We start from the raw sequence: 18,065 nt of genomic DNA, 5'->3' as shown, positions 1-18,065 counted from the left end.
ATTAGATCGGCTGCTTTACACCAACATCGTTAGCGCAGTCTCGATCAACGGGTGGGAATCGGACAGTTTTCCCTTCAGATCTGGAGTCAGGCAGGGCTGCCTGCTCTCTCCTGCCTTGTTCGTGTGCTGTGTGGAGCCCTTCGCCGCATCCATCAGGAAGGACGTGAGCCTGAAGGGCGTGACTATCCCAGGCAGCAAAGGCCTTCAGGTCAAGACCTCCCTGTACATGGACGACGTCGCCGTCTTCTGCAACGATCGTCGGTCGGTGAGTAGACTATTGGACATCTGCGGCCAGTTTGAACTGGCCTTGGGTGCCAAAGTCAATAGGGGTAAGAGCGAGGTCATGTTCTTCGGGAACTGGGACGACTGCTCCTTCATCCCCTTCACCGTCAGGACAGACTACCTGAAGGTGCTCGGTGTTTGGTTCGGTGGAACTGGGGCGTGCACTAAGACTTGGGAGGAGCATATCACCAAATTGAAGCAGAAGCTGTGCAGGTGGACGCTCCGGTCCCTCTCCATCGCGGGTAAGAACCTGGTTGTCAGGTTCGAGGGGCTTTCGGTCCTGTTGTATGTGGCACAGGCCTGGCCTATTCCCTGGACCTGCGCCACTGCGGTCACCCGGGCCATCTTCCACTTCATTTGGGGGTCGAGGATGGACCGGATCCGCAGGGACGCCATGTACAAAGACCTGGAAAATGGGGGAAAGGGTGTACCGAACGCCACCCTCACCCTGACGGCTACCTTTGTGTGCGGCTGCATCAAGCTGTACGTCGATCCTCAGTACGCAAACACCAAGTGTCACTACTTACTGAGGTTCTACCTGTCCCCGGTGTTGCGAAGGATGGGCCTGGCCTCGTTGCCACGGAACGCTCCGAGTAATTGGACCGTCCCGTACCACCTGTCCTTCGTGGAGAAATTTTTGAAAGGAGACACCTTTGACCACAAGGCCGTCAGGCTGTGGTCAGCACGTAGTATCCTCAAGACCCTTCGGGAAAAGGAGGGTGGATCCCGTCGTGTGGTTCCCCACGCAGACTGCCAAAGTCATTTGGCAGAATGCCTCATCGCCAGAACTTTCAAAACAAGCACAAGGACATTGCTTGGCTGGCGGTGAGAGAGGCTCTGCCAGTGAGATCCTTTATGCATGCCCAGAATCTCTGCGCCACCGCACGCTGCCCTCAAGGCGGATGAGACTGTCGATCACCTCCTTCTGGAGTGTGCCTATGCGCAGGAGGTCTGGAGGGGGATGCATTGGTATTTGTTGAGGTTCGTCCCGAGCAGCTCCGTGACGTGGGACTCCGTGCTCTCTGGGCTGTTTCCTGGGACGCACACCGAGACCAACATCAACGGCGCCTGGAGGACCATCAATGTGGTGAAAGACGCTCTTTGGTCTGCCTGCAACTTGCTGGTCTGCCAGCTGAAAGAACTGACCCCGACCAAGTGTTGCAGACTGGCGCAGTCCAAGGTCCAGTTCTACGTGCTGAGGGACGCGCTAAAGCTTGGGGCAGCTGCCGCCAAGGCGCGGTGGGGAAAGGCCACCGTATGAAACCCCTCGTCTAGAATGGAAAAAAGGGCCCTATCTGGTAACTGGGCCCAGCTGGCGCCTTCCCCAACTGGTCAGGGGGCCAACCGGGACTGTGCGGGGTGACGACTGCCGGGGTATTTTCTTTGCTTTGTTTTTCTTCTTCTTCTTTGTTTTTTTTTCCTTTAGTTGGTGTATGTACCCCCTGGGTCACCTGGAGCGGCTTGCATGACTGGGTAGGTGTATAAATATGTTTTATTTTTTGTACATCTTATGAATAAAGTATATTTTTTCAAATAAAAAAAAGTGACGAAACGTCTGAAAACTAACCTTCCAGCTCAGCGAGCAAACTCACATCCAGAAACTCAGCCTGAGCTACAAATCTTCTCAAAACTCGATATCACAAGACTGGATAAATAAATACTGGCTAAATAATTTAAATGTGCAAATATTAAGTCACCAAATATTTTAAAGCTGAAAGCAGCTTTCTTATATCATCGATAGTATAAAGCCAAAATAAATACAAAATGTTTATTCTTCTTCAAAGAACTGTAAACAAACCATCAAACGTTTTGTTTGAAAATGTCACAAACTGCCGAAGACTAGATCTCTCGATCTCAAACAGCGAAGGTAACAAATGCATAAAGCCCACCCATAAGACTAAACGTGACAAATTGTTAACAAGTCATTATGATGATTTTGATTTTTGTCGTCAACTAAACTGTCTTATTATTTTTGTACTCATTCCTGTTGAAATGTCCTTCTCTTTTTAATTTCCTGAACTTGCTTACTCACTGCTGGGACAAAGGGGTTTCAACATCCTCCAGTTCTTGTCCAAATGTTCACATTCATGAGAAAGTCTTGACTGTAATACAACGCAAGAGACATCACAGCTGATAACAATTTCTGGGCACATCCCAACTATACCTGCACACACTGTACACTCAGACTGGTGAGCAACATTCAGCAACATAATCATTCATTTTTGCCTCCCTAACCCAGAATAGTTAAGCATTGGTACTGTCCTCTGCTGAAATCAACCCCTTCCATGCAGATTGGGCATCAGACTAGGGACCTTCAAACTTTGTCATAGGACCTATCTAACTGCTTCAGAATAAAAGAAGCATTTTGAAGTAGTCTTTGTTGTAATATAAAGAAATACAGCAGCTAACCGCACACTGTAGGGATCCCACAAACACCGAGAAGAACAACTTTCCATATCATCCATTGTATTGGGTTTTCATTCAGGGATATATTTTGGTCAGGACTAGACAAAGTCACCTTACAAAAGTAACTTGCTTTTAGCCCAGCAGACAGATGGAAGATTACTGGGAGAAAATTCAGAAATCTGAAGTGCAAAGGGACTTGGGAGTCCTAGTCCAGGATTCTCTTAAGGTGAACTTGCAGTTTCAGTCGGTAGTTAGGAAGACAAATACAACATTGGCATTTATTTTGAGAAGGCTGGAATATAAAAGCAAGGATGTACGTCTGAAGATTTATAAAGCTCTGTTCAGACTATTTGGAGAATTGTGAGCAATTTTGGGTACCTACCTCAGGAAGGATATACTGGCCCTGGAGCAAGTCCAGAGGAGGTTCATGAGAATGATCCCAGGAATGAAAGGCTTAATATCTGAGATATGTTTGAGTACTCTGGGACTATACTCAAGTGAATTTAGAAGGATGAGGGGGGAATCTAACTGAAACTTACAGAATATTGAATGGCATGGACATAGTGGACATTGGGAAGATGCTTTCATTGGCCGGAGAGACTAGGACTCATGGGCACAGCCTTAGAGTAAAGGGTAGACCCCTTAAAATGTAGAAAGGAGAAATTTCTTCAGCCAGAGAGTGGTAAATCTGTGGAAATCATTGCCATAGAAGCTTGTGGAGGCCAGGTCATTGAGTATATTTAAGTCAGAGATAGATAGCTTCTTGATTGTCAAGGCAATCAAGGGTTACACAGAGAACACAGCAGAATGGGTTTGAGACACTTATCAACAATAATTAAATGACAGAGTAAACTCAATGGGCCAAATGGCCTAATTTCTGTTCCTTTGTCTTGTGGTCTTATGATAGTATAGTGGTAATGTCACTGGATTAGTAATTGAGAACTCCTAATATTCTGGGTTCATGGGTTTGAATCCTGCCTTGGAAAATAATGAAATTTGAATTCAATTTTTAAAATCTAGGGTTTAAAAAGCTGACATATTGACAACTTCTGTTGATTATTGTTTAAAAAACAACACCTGGTTCAGTCATGTCCTTTAGGGAAGGAAATTCACCATCCTTACCTGACCTACAGGTGATTCCAAACCTACAGTAATTGGCTGGACTCCTAACTGCCCTCTGAAATGGCCTATCAAACCACTCAGTTCAACAGTAATTAGGGATGGGCAATAAACGCTGGCATTCATCCATAATACCCACTTCTATGAATGAATTAAAAGAAAACATCACAGACTTTTTTTTTACAAAAAGAAACCCACCAAAAGAAAGGAAATGTTTCACAGTATATGAATAGGGTTATTACGGTGCTCAGAAGTTACTTTGATAAGATTTGGTATGACACTCCATTTTGTGATCAAAATTAACAGTGAAATATTCAGAGGATTTTCTTTAAGCCAGGGATTGTTATAGCATGGAACACAATACCAGAAACAATGAAGAAAGCAGAGAGAAATGGAAAATGTCCAAAAAATAAAAATATAATGGTATGGCAAAAAGTACAAGGAATCAGACAAAAATGCATATTACAAAATACTGTAAATTTACAATTATATAGCTCCTAAAAATGCAGGATACGTAAAAGTAATGGCGAAACATCTGAATCAGAATGTTGTGGCTTCAACTCCAGAGACATAAGCACAAGAATCTGGTGCTGCATTGTTGAGACACTGTTTTCTAGGTGGGATTTTAACCACGAGTTCACCTGCCCAACAGATTAATGTAATGGATCTCATGTCCTTGGTTGGAGAAGAATAGTTGGACTTTCCCTGAAGCTCTGGGCCAATATTCATCCACCAAACAGCACCACCAAAAATTTTCCAGTTATCATCACATTTCTGCTTTTGAGACCTTGTTGCACTCAAGTTCACATCTGTATTTCCTATATTACAACAATGCTTATAGAGGTTTTATCATGAGGGCCACAGATAGGGTGAACAGCCAAGGTCATTTTCCTGGATGGGGATCCAAAACTACAGGGCATAGGTTTAAGGTGAGAGGGCAAAGATTTAAAAAGGACCAGAGGACCTACTTTTTCATGCAGAGGGTGGTCTAGGTATGGAACGAGCTGGTAGTGGAAGGGGTGGAAGCGGGTACAATTACAACATTTAAAAGGCATGGTTATATGAATAGGAAAGGTTGAGAGCGATATGGGCCAAATGGTGACAAATGGGACAAGGTCAGAATGGGATGTCTGGTCTGTGCAGACCAGTTGGACCAAAGGGTCTGTTTCCATGCTGAATGACTCTATGACTCCACTTCAGATGCAACGTGGAATGCCTCAAGGTTGTGGAAAGCAAAATAAAAACCTAAACGTTGATTCTTTCCATCAGTAGGAAAAGGGTACTTGAAATTCTGCCTGTGTATTTATTTCAACATTATCAGTGTTTCTGTTGCGTCAAGCAGTAGCTAACTTCCTATCAATAGAATAGTGAAAATAAAATTCTGATCAAACAAAACAAATTATTATTAAGATCATTTTCTGTCAAGCTATGACCTGGACTTGTTATCTTTTATTTGTACTCTGCAAAATCTCATCTTGCCAAAGTACAACAATAATTTTCATTATACTACAGGAATACGCAGTTTTATTGAAAAACAATGCTCTAATGTTAACATAATTGTGCAATGGAATTCTTTTTACTAACATACTCAGGATGTAGCCATATATTAATCAAATTCGTCACAATATTTCCTTCTTCATCGTAAAAAATACAGAAGCAAAATTGTATTTTGTGCTTGTGAGTACATATTGTGGTTCTTGTAAATGTCATTGCTCGAAACAGCCAAATGTGCTGTAATTTGATTTTGTTTCAGAAAACAGCACAAGCACTACTTTGTCAACTCAATATACTCCAAATACAACTTTCAATTTCATGACTGATACATGCATTGTATTAGTTAAAGATGTTTCTAATATTTTTCACAGACACAAACTGTGATACTTTTGAGCTCTACTTGCTAATACTTAAAGAAGTTAACTGTTGCAACATGTCCACAAATCTCTCACTTCCAACACTGAAAAATTATATTTTACAATCAAAATTGTGCAGTTAAAATCCAATACTAGATGTGGAGACTTCAGAACAATGTAATGCTTAGTGTAACAAAAAACTGCAAGAGATCTTATGAGATTAATGTTATTTTCAGATTACAATCACAATCCATACCAGCATACTCAATGATCCAACAGCCATTGGTTTTTCTTTCAACTCTGGAGCATCTTTCATTTCCACAGCAGCATAAAAAGCATCCATGTCAATATGTACAATTGTGCGACTAAGATCACGGCTCTTCTCCAGTTCATTTGCAAGTTGCTCCAACTACAAGATCAATAACAAGATCAAGCCAATCATTATAAACAAATTAGACAACAATTCATGCCATGCACAATTATTTTTGCCTGTGATGAAACCTGCTTGCAAGGATGAGATTGCTTCTTCCCCTCAAACAGCTTTGTCACTTTTCTCCTTTCGAGGTCTCTCACATAATGCTACCATGGCACCATAGACCTCAATGGTGTAAAGTCTAGAAAAAATTGATTGGGTCTCTTTAGAGCAGGGAGAAATAATTATTTTCAAGATTATGAGGTAATATGAGAAAGTTTATAAGAAGAAACTGTTCCACTAGCAGGGGGATCTGTAATGTGAGTGGATAAATATCAGCCAATTGTCAGAATAACTAAGCAGGAGATAAAGAAATTTCATTTTTTTCCATGTAGCTACCTTTAAGATCAGGATTGCAATTCCCAAGAGGATGGTGGCAGTAGATTCAGTAACGTTTGAGTGGAACAGATATCCACTTGAAAATGAAATACTTGCAGTGCTGTTGGAATACAGCAAGGTGGAGCAAATTAGACAGTTCTTTCAAACAGCTAGCAAAGACACGATGAGCCAAATAATGTCATTTTATGATACAGCATTCTATAAATATCAGATGAGGTAAAGTGACTCAAGACATTTGGCCCACTAGTAGAACACAAATTTCAAATGGATCATCATGATGCAGCCCGCATTTCTACATGGAATGCTTTGGAAAGGAATCCAAAGGTGACACCCAAAATGTTCTGCTCACTTCTGGCTAAAATTTTCATATTACCTGTAAAAATATGAACAGTTACCAAAATAAATATATTTATTTATTTATTTAACTATTCAACTCACAATTAGCATGTAGGACTTTTTATTTAATTATGGGATATAAGTGTCATTAACAAGGCCTGTATTTGCTGTCCAACTCTAATTCCCCACAAGAATGTGGTGTTGAGTTGTCTTCTTGAACACTATAGCCAGCTGCATCAAAAACACCAGAGCAAGAGAGACGCAGATCACAACCAAGGATATTAGGAAGGGATAGAGACAGCAGGAGCTGGATAAGAGCAGGAAAATCCTTGAAGACACTAGAGAAAGGGAAAGAGAGAGAAAAAAAAATCAGGTACCAGAGTGGGAGAAGACATGGTAATTATGACCACCTTCAATCAGGGTAACAAGACTGACTGCATCAATACCAGACAGGTCTCCCCGCCGCCCGCCACCCGCCACTAGGAAGATCACTACAAGAATCCTCCACTATTTACTTTTCCCAGGTACTGAACAGCGCCTTCCAGAATCTCAATGTGCATTCCATCCATTCACAAAACCCTCCAAATCTGTCAGCCTGGAATGCCGTCTTAAATAATGCTGCCAGCAAAAATTCATTACTATCCTCTGCCTGCTGCAATGACAACATACAAGTTATGATAATGAAATGTGAGGCTGGATGAACACAGCAGGCCCAGCAGCATCTCAGGAGCACAAAAGCTGACATTTCGGGCCTAGACCCTTCATCAGAGAGGGGGATGGGGTGAGGGTTCTGGAATAAATAGGGAGAGAGGGGGAGGCGGACCAAAGACGGAGAGAAAAGAAGATAGGTGGAGAGGAGAGTATAGGTGGTGAGGTAGGGAGGGGATAGCTCAGTCCAGGGAAGATGGACAGGTCAAGGAGGTGGGATGAGGTTAGTAGGTAGGAGATGGAGGTGCGGCTTGGGGTGGGAGGAAGGGATGGGTGAGAGGAAGAACAGGTTAGGGAGGCAGAGACAGGTTGGACTGGTTTTGGGATGCAGTGGGTGGAGGGGAAGAGCTGGGCTGGTTGTGTGGTGCAGTGGGGGGAGGGGACGAACTGGGCTGGTTTTGGGATGCGGTGGGGGAAGGGGAGATTTTGAAGCTGGTGAAGTCCACATTGATACCATTGGGCTGCAGGGTTCCCAAGCGGAATATGAGTTGCTGTTCCTGCAACCTTCGGGTGATGATGCCTACCAACAGATCCCAATACTGGTGCAAATTGGGGTCGAACATCGCATCAACACACATATGACCCTACCTGACAGATTCTATTTCATATCTGTGGAGATTTTCAGTGCAGTGGAGCTAATCTACAGGATGAGTGGGAAAACTGTTCAACATGCCTCACCCTCAATCCAAAACAATTTGGCTACTTTTGTTTTGCCCAAAACCATCAAGCTTTACAGTGAGCCTCTGGACAGCCTGGGAGCCTCCACTCACAGAGAGCTAACACTGACAATGAAAGTCAACATTGCTTCCAGTGAGCTGGCTCAGCCTTCCAGCATCTGAGGAAAAAAATATTTGATAACAAACATCTTAAATCCAGCAAAAAGCCCATTGTCTACAGAGCTCCAGACATGCACAATGTACAACTGACACCTTAAATTCCTTGAGTCATATGATTAGCAATGTCTCCATAAAACCCTGTGCATCTTCACAGAAATGTGTACATAGAAGCACTGGTCTTAAAAATGGCAGATATTGTTAAGTATAATACAGGAATTATAATTTCACAATAATTTTGATTGTTTAAAGTTCTCGAAAAGATTTGTAGCTCGAGTTGTGGGTGAGGTTGTAGGTTTGCTCGCTGAGCCAGAGAGCTTGGATGCAGACATTTCATCAGCCTGCTAGGTAACATAGTCAGTGCGCCTGCGGTGAAGCACTGGTGTTCTGACCTGCTTGTTATTTACATGCCTTGGTTTGCTGGGGTGGTTGGCACTACTTGCGGTTCTGTTTTTCAGAGGTTTGTATAATCGGGTCCAGTTCAATGTTTCTCTTGATGGAATTCTGGTTAGAATGCCAGGCCTCCAGGAATTCCCTAATATATCTCTGTTTGCATTGTGCTATCCCAGTTGAATTTGTGTCCTTTCTTGTCTGTATGTATTGAGAGAATTGGTGATGTCTCTTGTTGGCTAGTTGATGTTTATGTATTCTTATTGTCAGTTTTCTTCCAGTTTAACCCATGTAATGTTTCTCATAGTCATTGAGTGGTATTTTGTATTTTGCGTTAGTTGTATTGGTTGTGGGTATGGGATCTTTTAAGTTCATCAGTAGCTGTCGCAGGGTGGTTGTTGGTTTGTGGGCTGCCCTGATACCTAGGATCTGAGTAGGCTTGTGATCATCTCTATGTCTCTGAGGTACAGTAGGGTGATTAGTGTGTCTGGCTGTACTGTGCCATCTTGTTGAAGTCTGTTGCGGAGGTAACGGCAGATTGTACTTTTTGGGTACCGATACAGAACATAATTTGAGAAAGTAAGGGGAATAATATTCGTGGAAGTGTTCCAAAATATTATTCAAGAAACCTACAAGATTTATTTAGATAAACATCAACTATCTAAGTTCCAAAAAGCAGTAGTTCTGGCAGACACTCATCATATCTCACAAAACAGCTGAAAGTAGGGAAACGATCAAATGGGAATCCACAAGGAAATTGGAGGAGTAGGCAATCTTGAATGGAAAAGGTAACTTTAGGGAATAAGAACACCATAATAAATAAACAAGTTAGAACCTACAAGTGACATGTCATCTGACAATAATGATCAAAGATCGAAATGAAAGGGTCAAAGGTACAAAGAATGAGGCTGACATGCTTAGTAAATCTTTTTTAATAGAAATGCAAAGATGAATCCTAAATTAAGTGAGTTACACCAAACAGCCTACTCTGAAACCGAATCAGAATCAATGTGTTAGTAATTAAAGCACAGAATAATAATGAAAAAAACAGGCCACCACAAATATCAGCTGATGAGGAATAGGCCATATTTCCATCTTGATATCATAATTAAATTTTACGAGTGGCTCACAAGCTGCCAATGTCATCCAAGTACAGTTATTTGGAAAATGAAACCTAAAGTACTAGAACATTTTTATTGGCCATAGTTACATAAAGATTGGGTCAAATTTTGCCAGGCCTGCCATGTAGTAGAGATGAAACTAAAACCATCAATTAAAGCTGCACCTTGAATTCAAATCCCAGCTTTTGAAGAAAAACAGTGCAGGGTCGTAACAGATTGCTTAGGAACATTACCTAAAATTACAGCGGAATTAAATATCTTTAATAGTTTTACATTTTTTAACATGATTTACAGGTAGTTCTGCTACAACATGTGTTTCGTTAACGCGAATTGGCAGTAATGCGATTGATGAATAGTGGACGCTGTTTGGATAACACTAACTTTCTGCTATACAGGTATAGCGATTACCCAAGAATGCGATTTTCTATAGCACAGGTCACACAAAAATGCAACTATCACGTTACAGGAGAACTACCTGTACTGAATCAGTCTTTCTTGTGAAATTATGCCAATAATGGTAATGGAAATGTTAGTTTAATTTCTTTTCATAAGACATAGGTAACCCTCAGATATACAATCAAATCAAAGTTCAAATTTTATGTCGCAACTCTTCAAATAAATAATTTATAGTTTGGGAATAAAACAATTTACATCTTCCACTTATCAGCCACAATCTCAAGGAGCATTGGAAAGATGACAACTTTGAAGAGCATAATTGAAGTTTATCGTCAAGAATGCCCTAATGACCAAGATAAAGGAATCTGCTCATTACCCATTAGAGATGTCCCCAATGAATCGACAGTATTCAATCCTTCTGAAGTAATGCATGGGCATGAGGGGACAGGATTCATCAAATTGATTAAAGAAAAGCTTGTAAGTCAAAGCTCAGAAGAGCACAATTTTGACCAATGTGTCAGGTTTCAGAGAGAAATTTTGACAGCTGCCTTCGAAAACTGCATAACAATCAATAAAAATTACAGTAGATCAAAAGGCCAAAGTTTGGGATTTAGTTGCTGGAGGTAAGATATTAGTACTGTGACTGGTCTCTCTAGAACCATCAAAAGCAAGGTTCACTAGGCCTTATCAAGTGATCATGAATTATCTAATTAGTAATCTAGAAAGGGGAGAAAAATGTCAGCAAGTGTATGATGTTATTATGTTAAGAGATTCTATAACAGGAAGGGTAGTGCGAAGAGATGAATACACGGATCAATAAATAACAGGGGATCCCAGTTTTATGGGCATCTAACTTAAAAATGCCCCATACTTACAAAAACAATCCCATTTAGGAATATAATTTTAATGATCCGATGTATGAACATTTCCTGTACATTTCCTGACATTTTCCTACGTTGCATTCTGACTAGTGTATGAATCAATTTGCAAACGACCTTAAGAGTAGAAACCATTCACAACCTGGGAACTACCCGTATTGATTGTTTTTTTGTCAATCCTCAGCATCAGGATCAACATCAGAATTTGGTGTGCAAATTTTTCAACACTTCTCATATACTCATCATTATGATAAAGACCATTTTTGGCAGCTGCTTGCTACCACCAATAATGGACTGTTTTCTTGGCGGTCAAGTGGCATTTTTGTTTACAATGGTAAAACAGTTAACACACCATTGCCAGATACAAATGTAAAATCAATTTCAAGCAACACTTCAAATCACTGTGCTGGCAATGCTAAACCAGATTGCATTCATGCTGCAATTAAAAATACACGAGCAGCAGAATATGGTCACAATGTGTATCTTTCAAATTGGGAGGACAACATAATGGGTGCTTTACATAGTCGAAGCTAGTTCATTAAATTAGTGCAATTAGCGTATTGAACTCTCCATCCAAATGCGTGATCAGTCAATTTACATATTGCAAGCACTGATATCTACTACAACATTCTCCAATGTATTTATTCCCACTTTTGTTCCTGTAACAATTCCACTTATTTCTTTAGATAGCAGAGCAACCAATCCTGTCACATTGCACAAGAGTTTCTTAAATGCCGTCCAATTTTCTCAGCCGAAATGCCCTTTCCACGAGACTAGGCAGTGCCCTCCATAATGTCACTCCCATTTCCTGTACTTCCCTTTTCACCTCCCATATCCTCACATTTCACTCTATTATCCCCCATTTCTGGAAATTATGCCCAAGCAGAGCTCGGTCAGCTAGCATGCCTGGAGTGGAGCAGAGACAGTTATCGAACCGGGGACAAATAAAGGCTGTCAGCAGTTTGCAAGCCCGGTTGGACCATGTGTGGAAGCCCCCTGTGTTGATCAACTGCAAGCCCTTTATAGGAAGGCTGTAATGTTTATCTTTTTAATTTTATTTCTTATTTTTCTAACTTATACTATGAATAACTGTAAGGTAATGTAACTTTTTTTTATTTCTTTGTTTTGTATCTAAGATTTGTACCTAAGATGGCGCCAGGTGAGGCAACATGTAAACTTTGCATGACAATAAACCCAATTTTATTCTGTTCTACATGACCTCAAAATCAAACATCACTGTCTCTTTCAGAGCCAGTTGCCACCAATTCCTCAGGGGGACTTTTGAGTTTATTCCTCAACCCCAATACCTGCTCTCCTTCATCCAGCACTTTGACAAGAAAGTGCATGAGATACATAATGTGTGGAGAGAGCTCTGATGAAAGATCATCACCCAGGAATTTTAATTCTGTTTCTCTCTCCGCTGATGCTGTCAGATCTGCTCTGCATTTCCAGCATTTTCTGTAGTCTATTTAAAACACTATCAAGTTTGAAAAGTTACACATACATATACTACACTTTCCTTACACAGCTAGTCCTGTTATGACTATAATTAAGATAAAAGGACTAACTGTTATCATGTGAATGTTTCCTAACAGCATGCCCTTTGACTGCTCCTGGTCTTGTGACCATTCAAAATTCTTCACAGTTAAACCCATGATCTGAATCACAACACAAGGGGATGACAAATCAAAATCCTAACTTTACTTAACAAACTGAATGCGATAAACATTACTGAATGATCTTTACTTGGAAAGATGGTTAAAGGTCTACAATTTGTTTTACGTTTGTACTCAAGAAAAAAATTAATTACTGTTCAAAGAGTGCAGCACATCAAAGCATACTGCTCTAAACAAATCCAATACTGCATGACCATAGTACAAAACATAAAGTGAAAATGTTAACTAGTAAATCAGCAGGAGGGGTCGACTTAGCTCAGTCAGCTGGGCAACTGGTTTGCAAAGCAGAATGACGCTATGGTGATGCCTTAACTTGTCACTCACCTGAGACACGGTGACTGTCAGATTAAACTCACCACCAGTCACCTCTATCTAATGAGAGAGCGGCCCTACAGTCTTCTGGGACAATGATGAATTAAACCTACTGATGGTCCAAATTGTACCATAGAATGGTAGGGCCCATTTTATTAAGCACAGGTTTTAATCTATTTCATCAAGTGATGAAAAGTAGGAATCCAGGTAAGAGAAAAAGATGATAAAAATGGAATAGATTGCAAGGACACTTAACTAATAAAATTGCCTTTTATTAAAAATATAGAATGCTGCAAATAAAAGAAAAATATTGCAGAATATTTCCAGCCCTTATCAGTTCTGAGGAAGTCACCTCAGACTTGAAATGTTAACCTCTTTTTCTCTCTCTGCAGGTGTTGCTAGACCTGCTGAGCTTCTCCCAGCACTTTTGTTTCTTTTCCTCAGAATGCTACACTCTTTTTGAAGGCTTTTTGAACCAGTGAGTCTAGCCTCCAAAACAACATGCTTAAGTGCAAATCAAGCTTCGTATTATCTAAAGGGATCGATGCTTTCATGGACTTTCAAGGGGAAATGGAAATCAGAGATAGGTCAGTAGTTTGTCAACATGGAGGGGTCCACAGTCAGGTTTTCATGGAGATGGTGATATTGCAAATTTGAAGGGAATGAGGATAGTGTTTGAGGACAGGGAACTGCTAGGAATAATAGCAAACATGGGAACCAGGAAAAGAAGTTGAATGGACAACAGTTTAGGGAATAGTCAAGTGCATTGCATGGACATGAGAACAAAAAAAAAAGACAGGGACAGAGGTTTCTTTATACCAGTGATTGGCGAAGCATAGTTGAGGCAGAGACCAGGTTATCTTTGAAGGGAAATATTTGAAAATGATACTGGGTTATAGAATGAAGGTAGGCTTGAGGGGCTGGATGACTTCCTTCTAAACCGTACAAATTCTCTGATTCTATAAAGCAAAATTACATCTGTTGGTTACTTCAATAAGCACGACACAAGTATAATTTATTTTGGTAGGACTGACTACAGGATTGTCTTTGTAAACGAATGGTAGTGGCACACTAACATCAACTCATTCTGAAATATTGAAATGTTCCAAAATTCTTTTAAAAGCAGGAGGTATACAAAAAGCAAGAGTAACTCACTGCTGGAGGTATTTTGTATCAAGTTTCATATAGCAACAACACTTTTCAGCAGATTTCCTGAAAATCTTGTTCCTATAAGCTCAAATTAACATAGTGGAATACGTACCATCTACAAGATGGTCTGTGACAACTCTCCAAGGCTTTTCAGACCAGACCTTCCAAATCCACAACCTCTACCATCTTGAAGAAGGTAGCATAAACATGAGGTTGCCCTCCAAATAACACAACATCCTGACTTAGAACTACATCACCACTCCCTCCTTAAAAACAATGTGGGCCGATTTGCAACATGTGAACTGCATCAGTTCAAGAAGGTAGCTTACCACTAGCTTCTGAAGGGAAATTGGGGTGGGCAATAAATGTTGACGTAGACAGCAGGAATGAATAAAGCCCACATCCTCTGAATGAATTAAAAAATTATGTTTCATTCATAGGATGTGGGCGTCACTGGCAACAATACTTGTGTTCGGTCTCGCCATGCATTATCCATCTGAATGGGACTAAGAACAATTTCATCTATTTAATGTGGTGATCCCCAAGAATCTATTACTTGCTCCTGTTTTTTTTAATCAACATACTACACATGGGAAATGCCATCATAACTGGCAGCAATCGTTTTCAAGTGTACATTGATGACATTCAGCTCTTCATCAAGTCATGAATCCCAACTCCACCAATGTTGCTAAATTATTAGATTGTTTATCTGACATCTCGTATTGTTTGTGCAGAATTCCTTCAAATAAATGGTAACAGGAGTGAAGCCACTATTTTTGGACCTTGCTCTGCAGTCCATTCTAAAGCCAATGCTCTTTGGCAGAGGAACTCAGTGTCACTTTCCCATCCCTTCCCTGCTAAGCTTTTCCTCTTCAGCACAATTGTCAGCCAGTGCATTCCACATCCTAATTGCTTACCATGTAATAGATAACACTGTGTGGAGCTTGAGGAGCACAGGAGGCCAGGCAGCTGTTCCAGAGGGATAGGAAAGCTGACATTTCGGGTGTTTTTCCTCTGGTCGTTTTGTCAATCACCTTACACTAGTGTCCACATGTTCTTGACCCTAATGCCTATGACATCCATTGCTCTCTATCTCCTGTCTTCATCACTCATTGTTATAAACGCATTTCTCAAACCTCCTTCAATTTGCTTTTTGCAGGAAATTATTCTCAACCTCTCAAATCTAATTAAGTAAGCCAAGTCCCTTAGTCTTGGAACCATTCTGATAAATCACGAACACACCTTCTCTAAAGTCCTACAAAAATCCTAAATTACAGTGCCTAGAATTAGACGAATAGCCCAGCTGACACTGAACAGGTCTTTTATAACAGTTCATTATGACTTCATTGGTTTTGCATCTATTTATAAGGCATGTGATTCTATTATGCCTCTTAATCACTTTCTAAACATGTCCTGGCATCTTCAATGTGCACGTCAGCCTGCCAAATTTTTCTGTTCCTATATTTTGAATTGACCTCTCATGCAATTAAAATCAATTATACAAAAACGTAGCTTAATTCCTTCACTTTTCAATTGCTTGTTGGCAAGTTTATAATGTTACAGCAAAGATAACCACTGCATGATCTTTCAAAGACCTCTTCAATTTGCTCCAACATCCAAGCTGTTCATTCTCACCAAGTAAACTAGTCCTGTACAAGTAAAGGTAATATGACCAGTGTCCTGGAGGACCACAGGGCTGCCCTCTTATTATAGGTATATATCCCATTGCCTTTTAAAAACTCCTACAGAATCTAATTCAACCACTTTCAGGGAATACATTCCAAATCTTCACAATCCTTGTTTGAAAACAAAAAAAAACTGATTTCCCCTGTGGACTTTTTGCTAATTGTTTCAAATTTATTATCTCTGATTATTTAAAATTTATTATCTCTGATTACTGACAAACTTGCCAAACAAAAATAGTTTTAAAAATTTTAAATTAAAAAACCTTTTCCTCCGTTAAGCATATCTTTCTTTTCCATTTCCCTTTGCAAACCAATGAGCAAATCAATAAATTCGATACTGACAAATTCTGAATCTCTTGGGAAATGTGCATTTATTTCCTTCGGAACCTTACCTGGTGCTGCTTTTTCTTTAGACATTGCTCTGTTATCTGTGCTTTCTGCTGTAACATTTTCTGAATTCGCTGGTTCACTTGTTGCTCTTTCTTTCGTTCATTTTCATAAAACTTTGATCCCTAGGATTAAAAAAAAAGTACCATTCGGGATTAATTAGAAATCAGGCACTTTAAGCATCTAAGTGCAAACAAGGTATCATCACTGACTTGCTACGTCTTAAGATTCGCAATTTTCTCAATTTGATTAGCAGTTAATGCAGTTACACAAGCTGAGATGGAACACTGATATCCAGCAGGTAATGATTATCATAAGTGCTTTGTATATAAGGGCCCTTGTGGTGTAATGGTAGTGTCCCTACCTGTGAGCCAGAGGCCTGAATTCAAGTCCCACATGCCCTAGAGGTGCATAATAACTTTGCTTAACAGACATTTTAGAAAATATCTAAACTTGAAATGTTGGGTTCTTGTGATCATCTCTGGGCTAGGAAGCCTGGGTTCAAGTTCCATTTGCTACACTGGCAAGACTGGGTGGTTTTGCAGGACACATCCATAGCAATGACCCGAGTGTCCAAGTTACTTGTTGTTTCAATAACCACCAAGTTCTCATGCTGATACTTCTATCCTGGACTTGCTACAATGTTCCAATGATGCTCAACACAAGCTTGAGGAACAACATCTAATTTTCCACTGAGGCACTTACAGCCTCAAAATATCAACACTGAATTCAGTTAAATTCAGAAACTGACTACATTATATGTCTGTTCTCATTTACTTTGCATTGCCTCTCATAAGAAAATAAAAACTAGAAGCAGGAGTAGGCAATCATCCCCTCTAGCCTGATCTACTAATTGATATTATCATGGTTGATTTCATCTCGGATTCAACTCCATTCTCCTGCCTGCTCTCCATAGCCCTTCAACCCATTACTAATTAAAAATCTGTCCATCTCTTCCTTAAAATGAGTCAATGTCCCTGCATTCACCAGAGTCCGGGGTAGTGAATTCCACAGATACCCGTCCCTTTGAGAGAAATAACTCCTCCTCAACTGTGTTTTAAATCTGCCATTTGTTATCCTAAAACTACAACTTTTTGTTCTAGAGTGTCTACATGAGGAAAAATCCTATGTCTACTACGTCAGTCCCTGCGGCATCTTATATATCCCAATTAGATCTCCTATCATTCTTCTAAACTTCATAGAATATAAACCTAAACTACTCAGTTTCTTCCATAAGACAAACACCTCAAATCTGGCATCAACGCCCCCCCATCTCATTCTCCACAGCCGAGACGGTGTGTTTGTACCTTGTTTACTTTGCACTTGGTAGCAACATCCAATTATCTCTCTTCTTCTTTCTCCACTATTACTATTGCCAATCCCTTTGTCTTTTGCACTGGGCCTCTATACTATATGTCCTCATGCTCCTCCTTTGCCTCTGTCTAAAGCATTAAAAAAAATTCAACGCTTTTCAGTTCTGAAGAGTCATACTAGATTTTGAAACACTAACTGTTTCCCGCTCCACAGATGCTGCCAAGCCTGCTGAGTTGCTTCAGCATTCCAAGTTTGTTTCAGCTTTCTAGCTTCTGCAGTATTTTGCCTTTACAAACTTGAAACAAAAATGTAGAATGGGAGAATGTAGAGAAGCATAGCACATGAACGTATGATTCAAAAGCAAAAGTTACGACACAGTCTCTCAAGCCTCCTCTGCCATTCTTGGTTGATC

At 40.4% G+C, this 18,065-nt stretch overlaps 1 protein-coding gene across 2 annotated transcripts in view; it reads right to left on the bottom strand.

Moving 5' to 3' along the window:
- Window positions 1-18,065, bottom strand: part of polk (polymerase (DNA directed) kappa) — a 78,656-nt gene that overhangs the window by 47,248 nt on the left and 13,343 nt on the right. The window contains exons 3-4 of one of the 2 annotated variants that reach the window (XM_048527919.2): window positions 16,345-16,464; window positions 5,914-6,066 (exon numbers count right to left, since the gene is read on the bottom strand). In XM_048527919.2, coding sequence (XP_048383876.1) covers window positions 5,914-6,066; window positions 16,345-16,464 — 273 coding nt within the window. The remainder of the gene's footprint in view (window positions 1-5,913; window positions 6,067-16,344; window positions 16,465-18,065) is intronic. The other variant, XM_048527920.2, reaches the window with a different exon arrangement.

The sequence above is a fragment of the Stegostoma tigrinum genome, chromosome 3 (assembly GCF_030684315.1).
Source record: "Stegostoma tigrinum isolate sSteTig4 chromosome 3, sSteTig4.hap1, whole genome shotgun sequence".
Classification (NCBI taxonomy): domain Eukaryota; kingdom Metazoa; phylum Chordata; class Chondrichthyes; order Orectolobiformes; family Stegostomatidae; genus Stegostoma; species Stegostoma tigrinum.
This window is presented reverse-complemented; position numbering and strand designations above follow the sequence as displayed.